Source organism: Pseudophryne corroboree, chromosome 11 (genome assembly GCF_028390025.1).
Source record: "Pseudophryne corroboree isolate aPseCor3 chromosome 11, aPseCor3.hap2, whole genome shotgun sequence".
In the NCBI taxonomy this organism is placed as follows: Eukaryota; Metazoa; Chordata; class Amphibia; order Anura; family Myobatrachidae; genus Pseudophryne; species Pseudophryne corroboree.
In genome coordinates this window covers 185293617-185312741 of record NC_086454.1, presented here as the reverse complement: position 1 = coordinate 185312741, position 19125 = coordinate 185293617, and the positions used below count along the sequence as shown (strand labels likewise).

The following is a 19125-nucleotide window of genomic DNA, read 5'->3' as shown; positions in this document are numbered from 1 at the left end:
CGGTTAACCCGAACGAGGCCGAATGTCATCATCCCGCTGTCGGATTCTCTCTCGAGATTCGTATTCCATATAAAGAACCGCGCGTCGCTGCCATTTTCACTCGTGCAGCGGAGAGGACGTGGCTACGTTCTCTGCCTGAAAAGCTCAATATCTGTGCTCAGTGTGCTGCATTGTGGTGACCACCAGTATATTATAGTAGTACAGTACAGTAGGCCATTGCTGTATCTTGCAGCTCCGTGTCAGACTCCGTTCTAGACAGTATCCTGATCAGTGCTCAATATCTGCTGCATTGTTGTGTGACCAGTATATACTACATAGTAGTACAGTGCAGCATTTTGGTGACCACCAGTATATATAGTAGTACAGTACAGTAGGCCATTGCTGTATCTTGCAGCTCTGTGTCAGACTCAGCTCTATTCTCCAGATCAGTGCTCAATATCTTTGCTGCATTGTGGGGACCAGTATACTACAGTACAATAGTCCAGTGCTGTTCTCGCTGCTCAGTGTCAGTTCTCCATAGTATCAGCAGTGATCAGTATAATCAGTTCTAAGAATAATCAGTGCGCTGTTAGACGTGCGCTCGTTTTCCGCCATTAGTGCATTGGGATTTAGACAATTGATGAAGTTATTGTGTCCCCGGTACAAAATCCCATCTAGATTCCACTTACTAGGCAGGTGATAGCTAGATTTCTCTAACGTCCTAGTGGATGCTGGGGACTCCGTCAGGACCATGGGGGGGATAGCGGCTCCGCAGGAGACAGGGCACAAAAGCAAGCTTTTAGGATCACATGGTGTGTACTGGCTCCTCCCCCTATGACCCTCCTCCAAGCCTCAGTTAGGTTTTTGTGCCCGTCCGAGCAGGGTGCAATCTAGGTGGCTCTCTTAAAGAGTTGCTTAGAAAAAGTTTTTAGGTTCTTTATTTTCAGTGAGTCCTGCTGGCAACAGGCTCACTGCATCGAGGGACTTAGGGGAGAGAAGTGAACTCACCTGCGTGCAGGATGGATTGGCTTCTTAGGCTACTGGACACCATTAGCTCCAGAGGGAGTCGGAACACAGGTCTCGCCCTGGGGTTCGTCCCGGAGCCGCGCCGCCGACCCCCCTTGCAGATGCTGAAGATTGAAGAGGTCCGGAACCAGGCGGCAGAAGACTTTCAGTCTTCATCAGGTAGCGCACAGCACTGCAGCTGTGCGCCATTGTTGTCAGCACACTTCACACAGCGGTCACGGAGGGTGCAGGGCGCGGGGGGGGGCGCCCTGGGCAGCAATGTATAATACCTGTATGGCGAAAAATACATCACATATAGCCCTTGAGGCTATATGGATGTATTTAACCCCTGCCAGATATCACAAACTCCGGAGAAGAAGCCCGCCGAAAAGGGGGCGGGGCCTATTCTCCTCAGCACACAGCGCCATTTTCCCTCACAGAAATGCTGGAGGGAAGGCTCCCATGCTCTCCCCTGCACTGCACTACAGAAACAGGGTTAAAACAGAGAGGGGGGGCACTGATTTGGCGATATGAATATATATTAAATGCTATAAGGGAGGAACACTTATATAAAGGTTGTCCCTATATAATTATAGCGTTTTGGTGTGTGCTGGCAAACTCTCCCTCTGTCTCCCCAAAGGGCTAGTGGGTCCTGTCCTCTATCAGAGCATTCCCTATGTGTGTGCTGTATGTCGGTACGTGTGTGTCGACATGTATGAGGAAAATGTTGGTGAGGAGGCGGAGCAAATTGCCTGTAATGGTGATGTCACTCTCTAGGGAGTCGACACCGGAATGGATGGCTTATTTATGGAATTACGTGATAATGTCAACACGCTGCAAGCCGGTTGACGACATGAGACGGCCGGCGAACAAATTAGTACCTGCCCAGGCGTCTCAAACACTGTCAGGGGCTGTAAAACGCCCATTTACCTCAGTCGGTCGACACAGACCCAGACACGGACACTGATTTCAGTGTCGACGGTGAAGAAACAAACGTATTTTCCTTTAGGGCCACACGTTAAGGGCAATGAAGGAGGTGTTACATATTTCTGATACTACAAGTACCACAAAAAAGGGTATTATGTGGGATGTGAAAAAACTACCTGTAGTTTTTCCTGAATCAGATAAATTAAATGAAGTGTGTGATGATGCGTGGGTTTCCCCCGATAGAAAATTATTGGCGGTATACCCTTTCCCGCCAGAAGTTAGGGCGCGTTGGGAAACACCCCTTAGGGTGGATAAGGCGCTCACATGCTTATCAGAACAAGTGGCGGTACCATCTACAGATAGGGCCGTACTTAAGGAGCCAGCTGATAGGAGGCTGGAAAATATCCTAAAAAGTATACACACACATGCTGGTGTTAAACTGCGACCAGCGATCGCCTCAGCCTGGATGTGCAGAGCTGAGGTGGCTTGGTCGGATTCCCTGACTAAAAATATTGATACCCTTGACAGGGACAGTATTTTATTGACTATAGAGCATTTAAAGGATGCATTTCTATATATGCGAGATGCGCAGAGGGATATTTGCACTCTGGCATCAAGAGTAAATGCGATGTCCATATCTGCAAGAAGATGTTTATGGACACGACAGTGGTCAGGTGATGCAGATTCCAAACGGCACAAAGATGTATTGCCGTATAAAGGGGAGGAGTTATTTGGGGTCGGTCCATGGGACCTGGTGGTCACGGCAACTGCTGGAAAATCCACAGTTTTTTACCCTAAGTCACATCTCTGCAGAAAAAGACACCGTCTTTTCAGCCTCAGTCCTTTCGTCCCTATAAGAGTCATATCTGCCCAGGGATAGAGGAAAGGGAAGAAGACTGCAGCAGGCAGCCCATTCCCAGGAACAGAAGCCCTCCAACGCTTCTACCAAGTTCTCAGCATGACGCTGGGACCGTACAGGACCCCTGGATCCTACAAGTAGTATCCAAGGGGTACAGATTGGAATGTCGAGACGTTTCCCCCTCGCAGGTTCCTGTAGTCTGCTGTACCAATGTCTCCCTCCGACAGGGAGGCAGTATTGAAAACAATTCACAAGCTGTATTCCCAGCAGGTGATAATCAAAGTACCCCTCCTACAACAAGGAAAGGGGTATTATTCCACACTATATGGTGGTACTGAAGCCAGAAGGCTAGGTGAGACCTATTCTAAATCTGAAATATTTGAACACTTACAAAAGTTCAAATCCAGATGGAGTCACTCAGAGCAGTGATAGCGAACCGGGAAGAAGGGGACTATATGGTGTCCCGGGACATCAGGGATGCTTACCTCCATGTCCCAAAAATTTGCCTTTCTCACCGAGGGTACCTCAGGTTCGTGGTACAGAACTGTCACTATCAGTTTCAGACGATGCCGTTGGATTGTCCAAGGCACCCCGGGTCCTTACCAAGGTAATGACCGAAATGAGGATTCGTCTTCAAAGAAAATGGACGACTTCCTGATAAGAACAAGGTCCAGAGAACAGTTGGAGGTCTGAGTAGCACTATCTCAAGTAGTTCTACGACAACACGGGTGGATTCTAAATATTCCAAAACCGCAGTTGTTCCGACGACACGTCTGCTGGTCCTAGGGATGATTCTGGACACAGTCCAGAAAAAGGTGTTTCTCCCAGAGGAGAAAGCCAGGGAGTTATCCGAGCTAATCGGGATCCTCCTAAAACCAGGAAAAGTGTCAGTGCATCATTGCACAAGAGTCCTGGTAAAAATGGTGGCTTATTACGAAGCGATTCCATTCGGCAGATTTCACGCAAGAACTCTTCAGTGGGATCTGCTGGACAAATGGTCCGGATCGCATCTTCAGATGCATCAGCGGATAACCCTATATCCAAGAACAAGGGTGTCTCTCCTGTGGTGATTACAGAGTGCTCATCTTCTAGAGGGCCGCAGATTCGGCATTCAGGATTGGGTGCTGGTGACCACGGAGGCCAGCCTGAGAGGCTGGAGAGCAGTCACACAGGGAAAAAATTTCCAGGGAGTGTGATCAAGTCTGGAGAATTCTCTCCACATAAATATACTGGAGCTAAGAGCAAATTTATAATGCTCTAAACTTAGCAAGACCTCTGCTTCAAGGTCAGCCGGTATTGATCCAGTGGGATAACATCACGGCAGTCGCCCACGTAAACAGAAAGGGCGGCACAAGAAGCAGGAGGGCAGTGGCAAAACTGCAAGGATTTTTCGCTAGGCGGAAAATCATGTGATAGCACTGTCAGCAGTGTTCATTCCGGGAGTGGACGACTGGGAAGCAGACTTCCTCAGCAGGCACGACCTCCACCCGGGAGAGTGGGAACTTCATCGGGAAGTTTTCCGCATGATTGTGAACCGTTGGGAAAGACCAAAGGTGGACATGATGGCATCCCGCCCGAACAAAAAACGGGACAGGTATTGCGCCAGGTCACGAGACCTTCAGGCGATAGCTGTGGATGTCCTGGTAACACCGCGGGTGTAACAGTCGGTGTATGTGTTCCCTCCTCTGCTTCTCATAACCAAGGTATTGAGAATTATAAGACGTAGAGGAGTAAGAACTATACTCGTGGCTCCGGATTGGCCAAGAGGGACTTGGTACCCGGAATTTCAAGAGATGCTCACAGAGGACTAATGGCCTCGGGAGCTAAGAAGGGACTTGCTTCAGCAAGTACCATGTCTGTTCCAAGACTTACCGCGGCTGCGTTTGACGGCATGGCGGTTGAACGCCGGATCCTAAGGGAAAAGGCATTCCGGAAGAGGTCATACCTACCCTGGTCAAAGCCAGGAAGGAGGTGACCGCACAACGTTATCACCACATGTGGTGAAAATATGTTGCGTGGGTGAGGCCAGGAAGGCCCCACGAAGAAATTTCAACTAGGTCGATTTCTGCACTTCCTGCAAACAGGAGTGTCTATGAGCCTCAAATTGGGGTCCATTAAGGTTCAAGTTTCGGCCCTGTAGATTTTCTTCCAGAAAGAATTGGCTTCAGTTCCTGAAGTCCAGACATTTGTCAAGGGAGTATTGCATATACAGCCCCTTTTGTGCCTCCAGTGGCACCGTGGGATCTCAACGTAGTGTTGGGATTCCTCAAATCATATTGGTTTGAACCGCTCAAATCTGTGGATTTGAAATATCTCACATGGAAAGTGACCATGCTGTTGGCCCTGGCCTCGGCCAGGCGAGTGTTAGAATTGGCGGCTTTGTCTTACAAAAGCCCATATTTGATTTTCCATTCGGACAGGGCAGAACTGCGGACTCGTCCCCACTTTCTTCCTAAGGTGGTGTCAGCGTTTCACCTGAAACAACCTATGGTGGTGCCTGCGGCTACTAGGGACTTGGAGGACTCCAAGTTGCTAGACGTTGTCAGGGCCCTGAAAATATATATATATATATTTAATTCCAGGACGGCTGGAGTCAGAAAGTCTGACTTGCTGTTTATATTGTATGCACCCAAAAAGCTGGGTGCTCCTGCTTCTAAGCAGACTATTGCTCGTTGGATTTGTAGTACAATTCAGCTTGCACATTCTGTGGCAGGCCTGCCACAGCCAAAATCTGTAAATGCCCATTCCACAAGGAAGGTGGGCTCATCTTGGGCGGCTGCCCGAGGGGTCTCGGCTTTACAACTTTGCCGAGCAGCTACGTGGTCAGGGGGGAACACGTTTGTAAAATTCTACAAATTTGATACCCTGGCTGAGGAGGACCTGGAGTTCTCTCATTCGGTGCTGCAGAGTCATCCGCACTCTCCCGCCCGTTTGGGAGCTTTGGTATAATCCCCATGGTCCTGACGGAGTCCCCAGCATCCACTAGGACGTTAGAGAAAATAAGATTTTACTTACCGATAAATCTATTTCTCATAGTCCGTAGTGGATGCTGGGCGCCCATCCCAAGTGCGGATTGTCTGCATTACTTGTACATAGTTATTGTTACAAAAATCGGGTTATTATTGTTGTGAGCCATCTTTTTTTTTTTTTTTAGAGGCTACTTCTTTGTTATCATACTGTTAACTGGGTTCAGATCACAAGTTGTACGGTGTGATTGGTGTGGCTGGTATGAGTCTTACCCGGGATTCAAGATCCTTCCTTATTGTGTACGCTCATCCGGGCACAGTACCTAACTGAGGCTTGGAGGAGGGTCATAGGGGGAGGAGCCAGTACACACCATGTGATCCTAAAAGCTTGCTTTTGTGCCCTGTCTCCTGCGGAGCCGCTATCCCCCCCCCATGGTCCTGACGGAGTCCCCAGCATCCACTACGGACTATGAGAAATAGATTTATCGGTAAGTAAAATCTTATTTTTACCAATTAATATCAGTGATTTATAATTATTAATTACAGTGATCTTGCCAAATAATTCCAGTGATTTTGTCATTTTCTTCCAGTTATTTGGACCAATAATACCATTGATTAGAACAAATAATTCCTGTTATATTGAGGTGTTTGTGTCGCTTAGCTTAGCCATCCAGCGACCACAGTGCACCTCTTTTTCTCTTTTCTTTGCATCATGTGCTGTTTGGGGCCAATTTTTTTAAGTGCCATCCTGTCTGACACTGCAGTGCCAATCCTAGATGGGCCAGGTGTTTGTGCCGGCCACTTGGGTCGCTTAACTTCGTCATACAGCGACCTCGGTGCAAATTTTAGGACTACAAATAATATTGTGAGGTGTTCAGAATAGACTGGAAATTGGTGGATATTATGGTTATTGAGGTTAATAATACTATAGGATCAAAATTACCTCAATTCTATGATTTAAGCTGTTTTTGAGGGGTTTTTGAAAAAAAACACCCGAATACGACAAATTTTAAGGGATGTTTTGCCAAAACGCGTCCGAATCCAAAACACGGCCGCGGAACAGAATCCAAAACCAAAACGCAAAACCCGAAAAATTTCCGGTGCACATCTCTAGTTGTAACTCTTTATACATAATAAGAAAGGCTCATTCATTTGGCTATTGCAGCCCACTCCTTCTTTCCCATCCCGCTTCTCTAAACTTAGATAGGCATATGTGGGAAGTACGTCTGCAGACCTAAGAAATTACTGAAAACTGCATATTCCTCTTCAGAGTTGGATGCATGCCCAACTGTACATGAGCCCCTGTGTGTGAACTTTGGGTTTCTCCTATAGTCTAAGATGTACCTTTACGGTGGGTACACAGCATGCCGATATCGGCACGATTTGTCGTATAGTAATGACAAATCGTGCATATAGTCTGAAGTGTAAAATCAATTGCGTGCTTCGGCGGGTTGGATGTGATATCTTTTGGTTGGCCGTCTTGCACGGAAAACTGGGTGATATATGCGGCGCTGTGCGTATTAATGAATTACAAATCGTCTGTGTACGGCCAGTCGGTGATGGTCTGGGATGAAAAGAAAACATCCCGACCATTGGTTCGATTCGCCGTCGTTCTGATGTGTACCCACCATTAGATTGTTTGTGGTTGTAAAAGGAAACATTATGTTGTACTAGGGAAGGATTGATATTTTTGAATAAGTAACATTGATGCTTTCTAACTAATTAATGACCCTTTTATACACCCCAACCTTTCTGATGGGACAACAGAAAACATGATGGTCATCTCCTTACTTGTATGAAAGCATTTTATCCGTGGCTAATATATTTACTGTTCTCCTAAGACAGGTGCAGCCATACTCTCACTTATGGGTTTCCGACTTGAGGGTCTCCTCACAGCAACAATTTTACCTTTGCTACTCACTATGGTAAGGCTGACCATTCTGAGAGTTAAATAAAATAAACATTTTGACTTAAATGAAAGACCTAAAAAGGTGTTTATTTTTGTTTTCTATTTTAATCTTTGCAGATATTATTCTTGGGCCCTCTTGTACACCTTTCTCTGGATTGCCCTTGGGATTTTATTGATGGATTAAAAGTTGCTTTTGGTAGGTGCTTTTAGGAGACATGTAAGTTGCTGCTTGTGAAAATACTGTAGTTATCTTCTGATTGTGCTACATTACACATTATTGTACTGTCTACTTATATGTAACTGTTTGTAAACTTACAGATCTTCGTTTTTGGATGCTTTGTGTGACTGACATGCGGTGGCTTCGTAACCAGGTTATTGCCCCTCTTACAGAGGAGTTGGTCTTCAGGGCCTGCATGCTGCCCATGTTAGTACCATGTACTAGCCCTGGCACAGCAATCTTTACATGCCCATTGTTCTTTGGTATTGGTGAGTAATTAACATGTTCTTGCATAATTAGATCTGGGATTTATGTCCAGAAAAGGTAGATGGTTTATAATATATACATATCACATTGCAAACATAATATGAATACATTACCTTTTGATACTGATATGGATTGCTTATAATGTCTGTCTTGTTGTGGGATAGTGTGTCCTGCGCTTAAGCAGTACGAGATGGAGAACCTCCGTGTTATCGGCCTCTGTGTTTTAATTGCTAGAAGAATATAGTGGAATGGAAATTAAATGTGAAATTAAATAAGTTCTCTCATAATGCGTATGCGCTATCATGAAATAAGTAGTACAATTATGTGTATATTTGAAGCAAAGCTAATTCATTCATTAGAAGAAAACAAAGTATGTGTATGTATGTATGTATGTATGTGTATATATAGACAGAGATTCTAGTATCCTGGAGGGGCACTCTCCTTAAGAAAATGGGTCAAGTCGTCATATCAGGATTTAATCATAGGCTTTAATAGGTCGACGTTTTGGCTCAAAGACACAAGCCTTTCTCAAGACTAGCTATATATAATTCAATTAAAATAGATCAATTCAACAGACATAGACTGCAATATACAAAAAAGGAAAGAAGAAAAAAGCAAACGTAAGTACAAACACTCTTACGGACCCAAACAAGGACAACCACCACCAAGTGAAAGAAAGATATCTAGCACCAAAATACATGTGCCTAGATACAAGGAGGGGAGTGGTAAAAATATGCCTCTGGGTACACAAAAACACCAATGTTCACTGGCCATATACTCACTAATGCAACTTCTCTGACGTCCTAGTGGATGCTGGGAACTCCGTAAGGACCATGGGGAATAGCGGCTCCGCAGGAGACTGGGCACAACTAAAAGAAAGCTTTTAGACTACCTGGTGTGCACTGGCTCCTCCCACTATGACCCTACTCCAAGCCTCAGTTAGATTTCTGTGCCCGGCCGAGCTGGATGCACACTAGGGGCTCTCCTGAGCTCCTAGAAAGAAAGTTTATTTTAGGTTTTTTATTTTACAGTGAGACCTGCTGGCAACAGGCTCACTGCATCGAGGGACTAAGGGGAGAAGAAGCGAACCTACCTGCTTGCAGCTAGCTTGGGCTTCTTAGGCTACTGGACACCATTAGCTCCAGAAGGATCGACCGCATGGAACTGGCCTTGGTGTTCGTTCCTGGAGCCGCGCCGCCGTCCCCCTTACAGAGCCAGAAGCAAGAAGAGGTCCGGAAAATCGGCGGCAGAAGACATCAGTCTTCACCAAGGTAGCGCACAGCACTGCAGCTGTGCGCCATTGCTCCTCATGCACACTTCACACTCCGGTCACTGAGGGTGCAGGGCGCTGGGGGGGGGGCGCTCTGAGCAGCAATAAAAACACCTTGGCTGGCAAATATATCACAATATATAGCCCCAGAGGCTATATATGTGATAAATGCCCCTGCCAGAATCCATAAAAAAGCGGGAGAAAAGTCAGCGGAAAAGGGGCGGAGCTATCTCCCTCAGCACACTGGCGCCATTTTCTCTTAACATTGCAGCTGGAAGACGGCTCTCCCCTGTAGTTTGCAGGCTCAAAGGGTTCAAAAGAGAGGGGGGGCACTAAATTTAGGCGCAATATTGTATATACAAGCAGCTATTGGGAAAAATTCACTCAATATAGTGTTAATCCCTAAATTATGTAGCGCTCTGGTGTGTGCTGGCATACTCTCTCTCTGTCTCCCCAAAGGGCTGTGTGGGGTCCTGTCCTCAGTCAGAGCATTCCCTGTGTGTGCGATGTGTCGGTACGGCTGTGTCGACACGTTTGATGAGGAGGCTTATGTGGTGGCAGAGCAGATGCCGATAAATGTGATGTCGCCCCCTGTGGGGCCGACACTAGAGTGGATGGATAGGTGGAAGGTATAAACCGACAGTGTCAACTCCTTACATAAAAGGCTGGATGACGTAACAGCTGTGGGACAGCCGGCTTCTCAGCCGCGCCTGCCCAGGCGTCTCAAAGGCCATCAGGGGCTCAAAAACGCCCGCTCCCTCAGATGGCAGACACAGATGTCGACACGGAGTCTGACTCCAGTGTCGACGAGGTTGAGACATATACACAATCCACTAGGAACATCCGTTACATGATCCCGGCAATAAAAAATGTGTTACACATTTCTGACATTAACCCAAGTACCACTAAAAAAGGGTTTTATGTGTGGGGAGAAAAAGCAGGCAGTGTTTTGTTCCCCCATCAAATGAGTGAATGAAGTGTGAAAAAGCGTGGGTTCCCCCGATAAGAAACTGGTAATTTCTAAAAAGTTACTGATGGCGTACCCTTTCCCGCCAGAGGATAAGTTACGCTGGGAGATATCCCCTAGGGTGGATAAGGCGCTCAAACGTTTGTCAAAAAAGGTGGCACTGCCGTCTTAGGATACGGCCACTTTGAAGGTACCTGCTGATAAAAAGCAGGAGGCTATCCTGAAGTCTGTATTTACACACTCCGGTACTAGACTGAGACCTGCAGATAGTGCTGCTGCAGCGTGGTCTGTGACCCTGTCAAACAGGGATACTATTTTGCGAACATAAGAGCATATTAAAGACGTCGTCTTATATATGAGGGATACACAGAGGGATATTTTGCCGGCTGGCATCCAGAATTAATGCAATGTCCATTCTGTCAGGAGGGTATTAGAGACCCGACACTGGACAGGTGATGCTGACTTTAAAAGGCACATAGAGCCTTATAAGTGTGAGGAATTGTTTGGGGATGGTCTCTGGGACCTCGTATCCACAGCAACAGCTGGGAAGAAAATTTTTTACCTCAGGTTTCCTCACAGCCTAAGAAAGCACTGTATTATCAGGTACAGTCCTTTCGGCTTCAGAAAAGCAAGCGGGTCAAAGGCGCTTCCTTTCTGCACAGAGACGAGGGAAGAGGGAAAAAGCTGCACCAGTCAGCCAGTTCCCAGAATCAAAATTCTTCCCCCGCTTCCTCTGAGTCCACCGCATGACGCGGGGGCTCCACAGGCGTAGCCAGTTACGGTGGGGGGCCACCTCAAAAATTTCAGCGCTCAGTGGGCTCGCTCACAGGTGGATCCCTGGATCCTTCAAGTAGTATCTCAGGGGTACAAGCTGGAATTCGAGGCGTCTCCCCCCCACCGTTTCCTCAAATCTGCCTTGCCGACAACTCCCTCAGGCAGGGAGGCTGTGCTAGAGGCAATTCACAAGCTGTATTCCCAGCAGGTGATAGTCAAGGTGCCCCTACTTCAACAAGGACGGGGTTACTATTCCACACTGTTTGTGGTACCGAAACCGGACGGTTCGGTGAGACCCATGTTAAATTTGAAATCCTTGAACACATACATAAAAAAATTCAAGTTCAAGATGGAATCGCTCAGGGCGGTTATTGCAAGCCTGGAGGAGGGGGATTACATGGAATCCCTGGACATCAAGGATGCTTACCTACATGTCCCCATTTACCATCCTCACCAGGAGTACCTCAGATTTGTGGTACAGGATTGCCATTACCAATTCCAAACACTGCCGTTTGGACTGTCCACGGCACCGAGGGTCTTTACCAAGGTAATGGCAGAAATTATATACTCCTTCGAAAAAAGGGAGTTTTTAATTATCCCGTACTTGGACGATCTCCTTATAAAGGTGAGGTCCAAGGAGCAGTTGTTGGTCGGAGTAGCACTATCTCGGGAAGTGCTACAACAGCACGGATGGATTCTATACATTCCAAAGTCACAGCTGGTTCCTACCACACGTCTACTGTTCCTGGGGATGGTTCTGGACACAGAACAGAAAAAAGTATTTCTCCCGCAGGAGAAAGCCAAGGAGCTGTCATCTCTAGTCAGAGACCTCCTGAAACCAAAACAGGTATCGGTGCATCACTGCACACGAGTCCTGGGAAAAATGATAGCTTCTTACGAAGCAGAATTCCATTCGGCAGGTTCCATGCAAGAACCTTTCAGTGGGACCTCTTGGACAAGTGGTCGGGATCGCATCTTCAGATGCATCGGCTGATACCCTGGTCCTTGGAGACAGGGTTATCTCTACTGTGGTGGCTGCAGAGTGCTCATCTTCAAGAGGGCCGCAGATTCGGCATACAGGACTGGGTCCTGGTAACCACGGATGCCAGCCTTCGAGGCTGGGGGGCAGTCACACAGGGGAGAAATTTCCTATGACTTTGGTCAAGTCAGGAGTCGTCCCTACACATAAATGTTCTGGAACTGAGGGCCATTTACAATGCCCTAAGTCTGGCAAGGCCTCTGCTTCAAAACCAGCCGGTACTGATCCGATCAGACAACATCACGGCGGTCGCCCATGTAAACCGACAGGGCGGCACAAGATGCAGGATGGCGATGGCAGAAGCCACAAGGATTCTCCGATGGGCGGAAAATCACGTCTTAGCACTGTCAGCAGTGTTCATTCCGGGAGTGGACAGCTGGGAAGCAGACTTCCTCAGCAGACACGACCTACACCCGGGAGAGTGGGGACTTCATCCAGAAGTCTTCCAACTGTTGGTAATCCGCTGGGAAAGGCCACAGGTGGACATGATGGCGTCCCGCCTAAACAAAAAACTAGATATTGCGCCAGGTCAAGGGACCCTCAGGCAATAGCTGTGGACGCTCTAGTGACACCGTGGGTGTACCAGTCGGTTTATGTATTCCCTCCTCTGCCTCTCATACCAAAGGTACTGAGAATAATAAGAAAACGAGGAGTAAGAACGATACTCGTGGTTCAGGATGGGCCAAGAAGAGCTTGGTACCCAGAACTTCAAGAAATGATATCTGAGGACCCATGGCCTCTACCGCTCAAACAGGATCTGCTACAGCAGGGGCCCTGTCTGTTCCAATACTTACCGCGGCTGCGTTTGACTGCATGGCAGTTGAATTCCGGATCCTAAAGGAAAAGGGCATTCCGGAGGAAGTCATTCTTACGCTGATAAAAGCCAGGAAAGAAGTAACCGCAAACCATTATCACCGTATTTGGCGAAAATATGTTGCGTGGTGTGAGGCCAGGAAGGCCCCAACGGAGGAATTTCAGCTGGGTCTTTTTCTGCACTTCCTACAGTCAGGAGTGACTATGGGCCTAAACTTGGGTTCCATTAAGGTCCAGATTTCGGCTGTCGATTTTCTTCCAGAAAGAACTGGCTTCACTGCCTGGAGTTCAGACATTTGTAAAGGGAGTGCTACATATTCAGCCCCCTTTTTGTGCCTCCTGTGGCACCTTGGGATCTCAACGTGGTGTTGAGTTTCCTAAAATCACATTGGTTTGAGCCACTTAAAACTGTGGATTTTAAATATCTCACGTGGAAAGTGGTCATGTTATTGGCCTTGGCTTCGGCCAGGCGTGTGTCAGAATTGGCGGCTTTGTCATGTAAAAGCCCTTATCTGATTTTCCGTATGGATAGGGCAGAATTGAGGACTCGTCCCCAGTTTCTCCCTAAGGTGGTATCAGCTTTTCACTTGAACCAACCTATTGTAGTGCCTGCGGCTACTAGGGACTTGGAAGATTCCAAGTTACTGGACGTAGTCAGGGCCTTAAAAATTTATATTTCCAGGACGGCTGGAGTCAGGAAAACTGACTCGCTTTTTATCCTGTAGGCACCCAACAAAATAGGTGCTCCTGCTTCTAAGCAGACTATTGCTCGCTGAATTTGTAGCACAATTCAGCTGGAGCATTCTGCGGCTGGATTGCCGCATCCTAAATCCGTAAAAGCCCATTCCACGAGGAAAGTGGGCTCATCTTGGGCGGCTGCCCGAGGGGTCTCGGCTTTACAACTTTGCCGAGCTGCAACTTGGTCAGGGGCAAACACGTTTGCAAAATTCTACAAATTTGATACCCTGGCTGAGGAGGACCTTGAGTTCTCTCATTCGGTGCTGCAGAGTCATCCGCACTCTCCCGCCCGTTTGGGAGCTTTGGTATAATCCCCATGGTCCTTACGGAGTTCCCAGCATCCACTAGGACGTCAGAGAAAATAAAATTTTACTCACCGGTAAATCTATTTCTCGTAGTCCGTAGTAGATGCTGGGCGCCCATCCCAAGTGCGGATTGTCTGCAATACTTGTATGTAGTTATTGCCTAACTAAGGGTTATTGTTTAGCCATCTGAGAGGCTGTTATATTTCATACTGTTAACTGGGTATAGTATCACAAGTTATACGGTGTGATTGGTTTTGCTGGTATGAGTCTTACCCGGGATTCAAAATCCTTCCTTATTGTGTCAGCTCTTCCGGGCACAGTATCCTAACTGAGGCTTGGAGGAGGGTCATAGTGGGAGGAGCCAGTGCACACCAGGTAGTATAAAAGCTTTCTTTTAGTTGTGCCCAGTCTCCTGCGGAGCCGCTATTCCCCATGGTCCTTACGGAGTTCCCAGCATCCACTACAGACTACGAGAAATAGATTTACCGGTGAGTAAAATCTTATTTTAACCAGCTCCACAAGTCAGTGGTCCTGTAATCCTGCAGCATACAAAGTTACTAGGTCCTACAAAACACATTGGAAAGAATAACAACCTAGTTCGAGCAATAGAATATGGACCTAGAAACATATAGTGAGTGTAAGATCAAACTTACTCAAGTCAAGAAATAAAAGTCATAATGTCCAAAAAATCATAATGTCCAAGAAACAGATAATTGATAGGACTGCAGCCCTATACGGAAATATTTCAATTACCAGTGGCTAGACCTTTTGCGAAACATAACATTTGCTTAAATACAAAATTATAGACCAGCAACCTGACAATATCAGGGGGGGGAGATAGAAATAAATTATTACTACAGAGAGAAACTAGGTGGATACACCGTTTAAATACTATCGCCCCCAGAGGTCTTAATGAGCAGTTTAATTTAAATTGCTTTCTTGAATGAGATATGTATAGCATAGATTTACATTGTCACACATCATACCAGAGCTAGCTGCTAGCATAAACACAATTGATCAAACTGCATGGCCACGGACTCTTTGGCATCCTCAGGGTTATATCACATGTTTTTTCATTGTATAGAGTATGTCTCCATGGTAACCGGAGCGACGACGGGGAGGAGCGTTCTGGCAGTGATGCGGGCTGATGACGTCATCCATTCCCCGCCGGCGTGACCGAGCCTGGGACGTGCACACAGGTGCTTGGTGCAGGTATAAAGGTATGTGTTTTTCATTATGTATGTTGTTCTGACGAAAGTTGCATAAACTGAAACGTTAACTGCAGACTTGAGCTGTGTCTCTTCTTCCTGTGCTGAGAGAGTCCCCAGCGAGTGCCACCGATAATTTACTTATTTACACGTGTTGAGTATCCCTTATCCAAAATGCTTGGGACCAGAAGTATTTTGGATATCGTATTTTTCCCTATTTTGGAATAATTACATACCATAATGGGGCCCTGGGCAGCAATATTAACATTTCCTGTGGCATATATAGATATATACATGTACAGCTGGGCACTGTACATGTATATTAAGAGCCCCCGCCATGTTGTTGACAAATTTGAGTGGGACAGAAGCCCGCCGCCGAGGGGGCGGGGCTTCTCCCTCGGCACTCACCAGCGCCATTTTCTCCACAGCACCGCTGAGAGGAAGCTCCCCGGACTCTCCCCTGCTTAACACACGGTGAAAGAAGGGTTTTAAAGTAGAGGGGTGGGGGGGGGGCACATAATTGGCGCATATACATAACAAAAGCGTTACTGGGTAAACATACTGTGTTTTTCTCTATCGTCCTAGTGGATGCTGGGGTTCCTGAAAGGACCATGGGGAATAGCTGCTCCGCAGGAGACAGGGCACAAAAGTAAAGCTTTCCGATCAGGTGGTGTGCACTGGCTCCTCCCCCTATGACCCTCCTCCAAGCCAGTTAGATTTTTGTGCCCGGCCGAGAAGGGCGCAATGTAGGTGGCTCTCCTAAAGAGCTGCTTAGAAAAGTTTAGCTTAGGTTTTTTATTTTACAGTGAGTCCTGCTGGCAACAGGATCACTGCAACGAGGGACTTAGGGGAGAAGAAGTGAACTCACCTGCGTGCAGGATGGATTGGCTTCTTGGCTACTGGACATCAGCTCCAGAGGGACGATCACAGGTACAGCCTGGATGGTCACCGGAGCCTTGCCGCCGGCCCCCTTGCAGATGCTGAAGTAAGAAGAGGTCCAGAATCGGCGGCAGAAGACTCCTCAGTCTTCTAAAGGTAGCGCACAGCACTGCAGCTGTGCGCCATTTTCCTCTCAGCACACTTCACACGGCAGTCACTGAGGGTGCAGGGCGCTGGGAGGGGGGCGCCCTGGGAGGCAAATGAATACCTATTTTGGCTAAAAATACCTCACATATAGCCTCCGGAGGCTATATGGAGATATTTAACCCCTGCCAGAATCCGTTAAGAGCGGGAGACGAGGCCGCCGAAAAAGGGGCGGGGCCTATCTCCTCAGCACACAGCGCCATTTTCCCTCACAGAAAGGCTGGAGGGAAGGCTCCCAGGCTCTCCCCTGCACTGCACTACAGAAACAGGGTTAAAACAGAGAGGGGGGGCACTAATTTGGCGTTAGAAATATATAAAAAAGATGCTATAAGGGAAAACACTTATATAAGGTTGTCCCTATATAATTATAGCGTTTTTGGTGTGTGCTGGCAAACTCTCCCTCTGTCTCTCCAAAGGGCTAGTGGGTCCTGTCCTCTATCAGAGCATTCCCTGTGTGTGTGCTGTGTGTCGGTACGTGTGTGTCGACATGTAGGAGGACGATGTTGGTGAGGAGGCGGAGCAATTGCCTGTAATGGTGATGTCACTCTCTAGGGAGTCGACACCGGAATGGATGGCTTATTTAGGGAATTACGTGATAATGTCAACACGCTGCAAGGTCGGTTGACGACATGAGACGGCCGACAAACAATTAGTACCGGTCCAGACGTCTCAAAAACACCGTCAGGGGTTTTTAAAACGCCCGTTTACTTTAGTCGGTCGACACAGACACAGACAGGGACACTGAATCCAGTGTCGACGGTGAATAAAAAAACGTATTCCTTATTAGGGCCACACGTTAAAGGCAATGAAGGAGGTGTTACATATTTCTGATACTACAAGTACCACAAAAGAGGGTATTATGTGGGATGTGAAAAAACTACCATAGTTTTTCCTGAATCAGATAAATTAAATAAAGTGTGTGATGATGCGTGGGTTCCCCCCGATAGAAAATTATGGGCGGTATACCCTTTCCCGCCAGAAGTTAGGGCGCGTTGGGAAACACCCCTTAGGGTGGATAAGGCGCTCACACGCTTATCAAAACAAGTGGCGGTACCGTCTATAGATAGGGCGGTCCTCAAGGACCAGCTGACAGGAGGCTGGAAAATATCATAAAAAGTATATACACACATACTGGTGTTATACTGCGACCAGCGATCGCCTCAGCCTGGATGTGCAGAGCTGGGGTGGCTTGGTCGGATTCCCTGACTAAAAATATTGATACCCTTGACAGGGACAGTATTTTATTGACTATAGAGCATTTAAAGGATGCATTTCTATATATGCGAGATGCACAGAGGGATATTTGCACTCTGGCATCAAGAGTAAATGCGATGTCCATAACTGCCAGAAGATGTTATGGACACGACAGTGGTCAGGTGATGCAGATTCCAAACGGCACAAAGGTGTATTGCCGTATAAAGGAAGAGGAGTTATTTGGGGTCGGTCCATCGGACCTGGTGGCCACGGCAACTGCTGGAAAATCCACCGTTTTTACCCTAAGTCACATCTCTGCAGAAAAAGACACCGTCTTTTCAGCCTCAGTCCTTTCGTCCCTATAAGATCATATCTGCCCAGGGATAGAGGAAAGGGAAGAAGACTGCAGCAGGCAGCCCATTCCCAGGAACAGAAGCGTTCCACCGCTTCTGACAAGTTCTCAGCATGGCGCTGAGACCGTACAGGACCCCTGGATCCTACAAGTAGTATCCCAGGGGTACAGATTGGAATGTCGAGACGTTTCCCCTTCGCAGGCTCCTGAAGTCTGCTTTACCAAGGTCTCCCTCCGACAAGGAGGCAGTATGGGAAAAAATTCACAAGCTGTATTCCCAGCAGGTGATAATTAAATTACCCCTCCTACTACAAGAAAAGGGGTATTATTCCACACTATATTGTGGTACTGAAGCCAGAAGGCTAGGTGAGACTTATTCTAAAAATTTTTTTGAACACTTACAAAGGTTCAAATCAAGATGGAGTCACTCAGAGCAGTGATAACGAACCAGGAAGAAGGGGACTATATAGTGTCCCGGGACATCAGGGATGCTTACCTCTATGTCCCAAATTTGCCCTTCTCACTAAGGGTACCTCAGGTTCGTGGTGCAGAACTGTCACTATCAGTTTCAGACGCTGCCGTTTGGATTGTCCACGGCACCCCGGGTCTTTACCAAGGTAATGGCCGAAATGATGATTCTTCTTCGAAGAAAAGGCGTCTTAATTATCCCTTACTTGGACGATCTCCTGATAAGGGCATAGTCCAGGGAACAGTTGGAGGTCGGAGTAGCACTATCTAGGATACTGCTACAACAGCACGGGTGGATTCTAAATCTTCCAAAATCGCAGCTGATCCCGACGACACGTCTGCTGTGCCTAGGGATGATTCTGGACACAGTCCAGAAAAAGGTGTTTCTCCCGGAAGAGAAAGCCAGGGAGTTATCCGAGCTAGTCAGGAACCTCCTAAAAACAGTGCATCATTGCACAAGGGTCCTGGTAAAAATGGTGGCTTCCTACGAAGCAATTCCATTCGGCAGATTTCACGCAAGAACTTTTCAGTGGGATCTGCTGGACAAATGGTCCGGATCGCATCTTCAGATGCATCAGCGGATAACCCTATATCCAAGGACAAGGGTGTCTCTCCTGTGGTGGTTATAGAGTGCTCATCTTCTAGAGGGCCGCAGATTCGGCATTCAGGATTGGATGCTGGTGACCACGGAGCCCAGCCCGAGAGGCTGGGGAGCAGTCACACAAGGAAATAATTTCCAGGGAGTGTGATCAAGTCTGGAGACTTTTCTCCACATAAATATACTG

General features: G+C 47.3%; 1 protein-coding gene across 3 annotated transcripts in view; it reads left to right on the top strand.

Moving 5' to 3' along the window:
- Nucleotides 1–19125, top strand: part of RCE1 (Ras converting CAAX endopeptidase 1) — an 86888-nt gene that overhangs the window by 17289 nt on the left and 50474 nt on the right. For 2 of the 3 annotated variants that reach the window (XM_063945147.1, XM_063945146.1), the window contains exons 3-5: nt 7578–7661; nt 7763–7841; nt 7964–8131. In XM_063945147.1, coding sequence (XP_063801217.1) covers nt 7578–7661; nt 7763–7841; nt 7964–8131 — 331 coding nt within the window. The remainder of the gene's footprint in view (nt 1–7577; nt 7662–7762; nt 7842–7963; nt 8132–19125) is intronic. The other variant, XM_063945148.1, reaches the window with a different exon arrangement.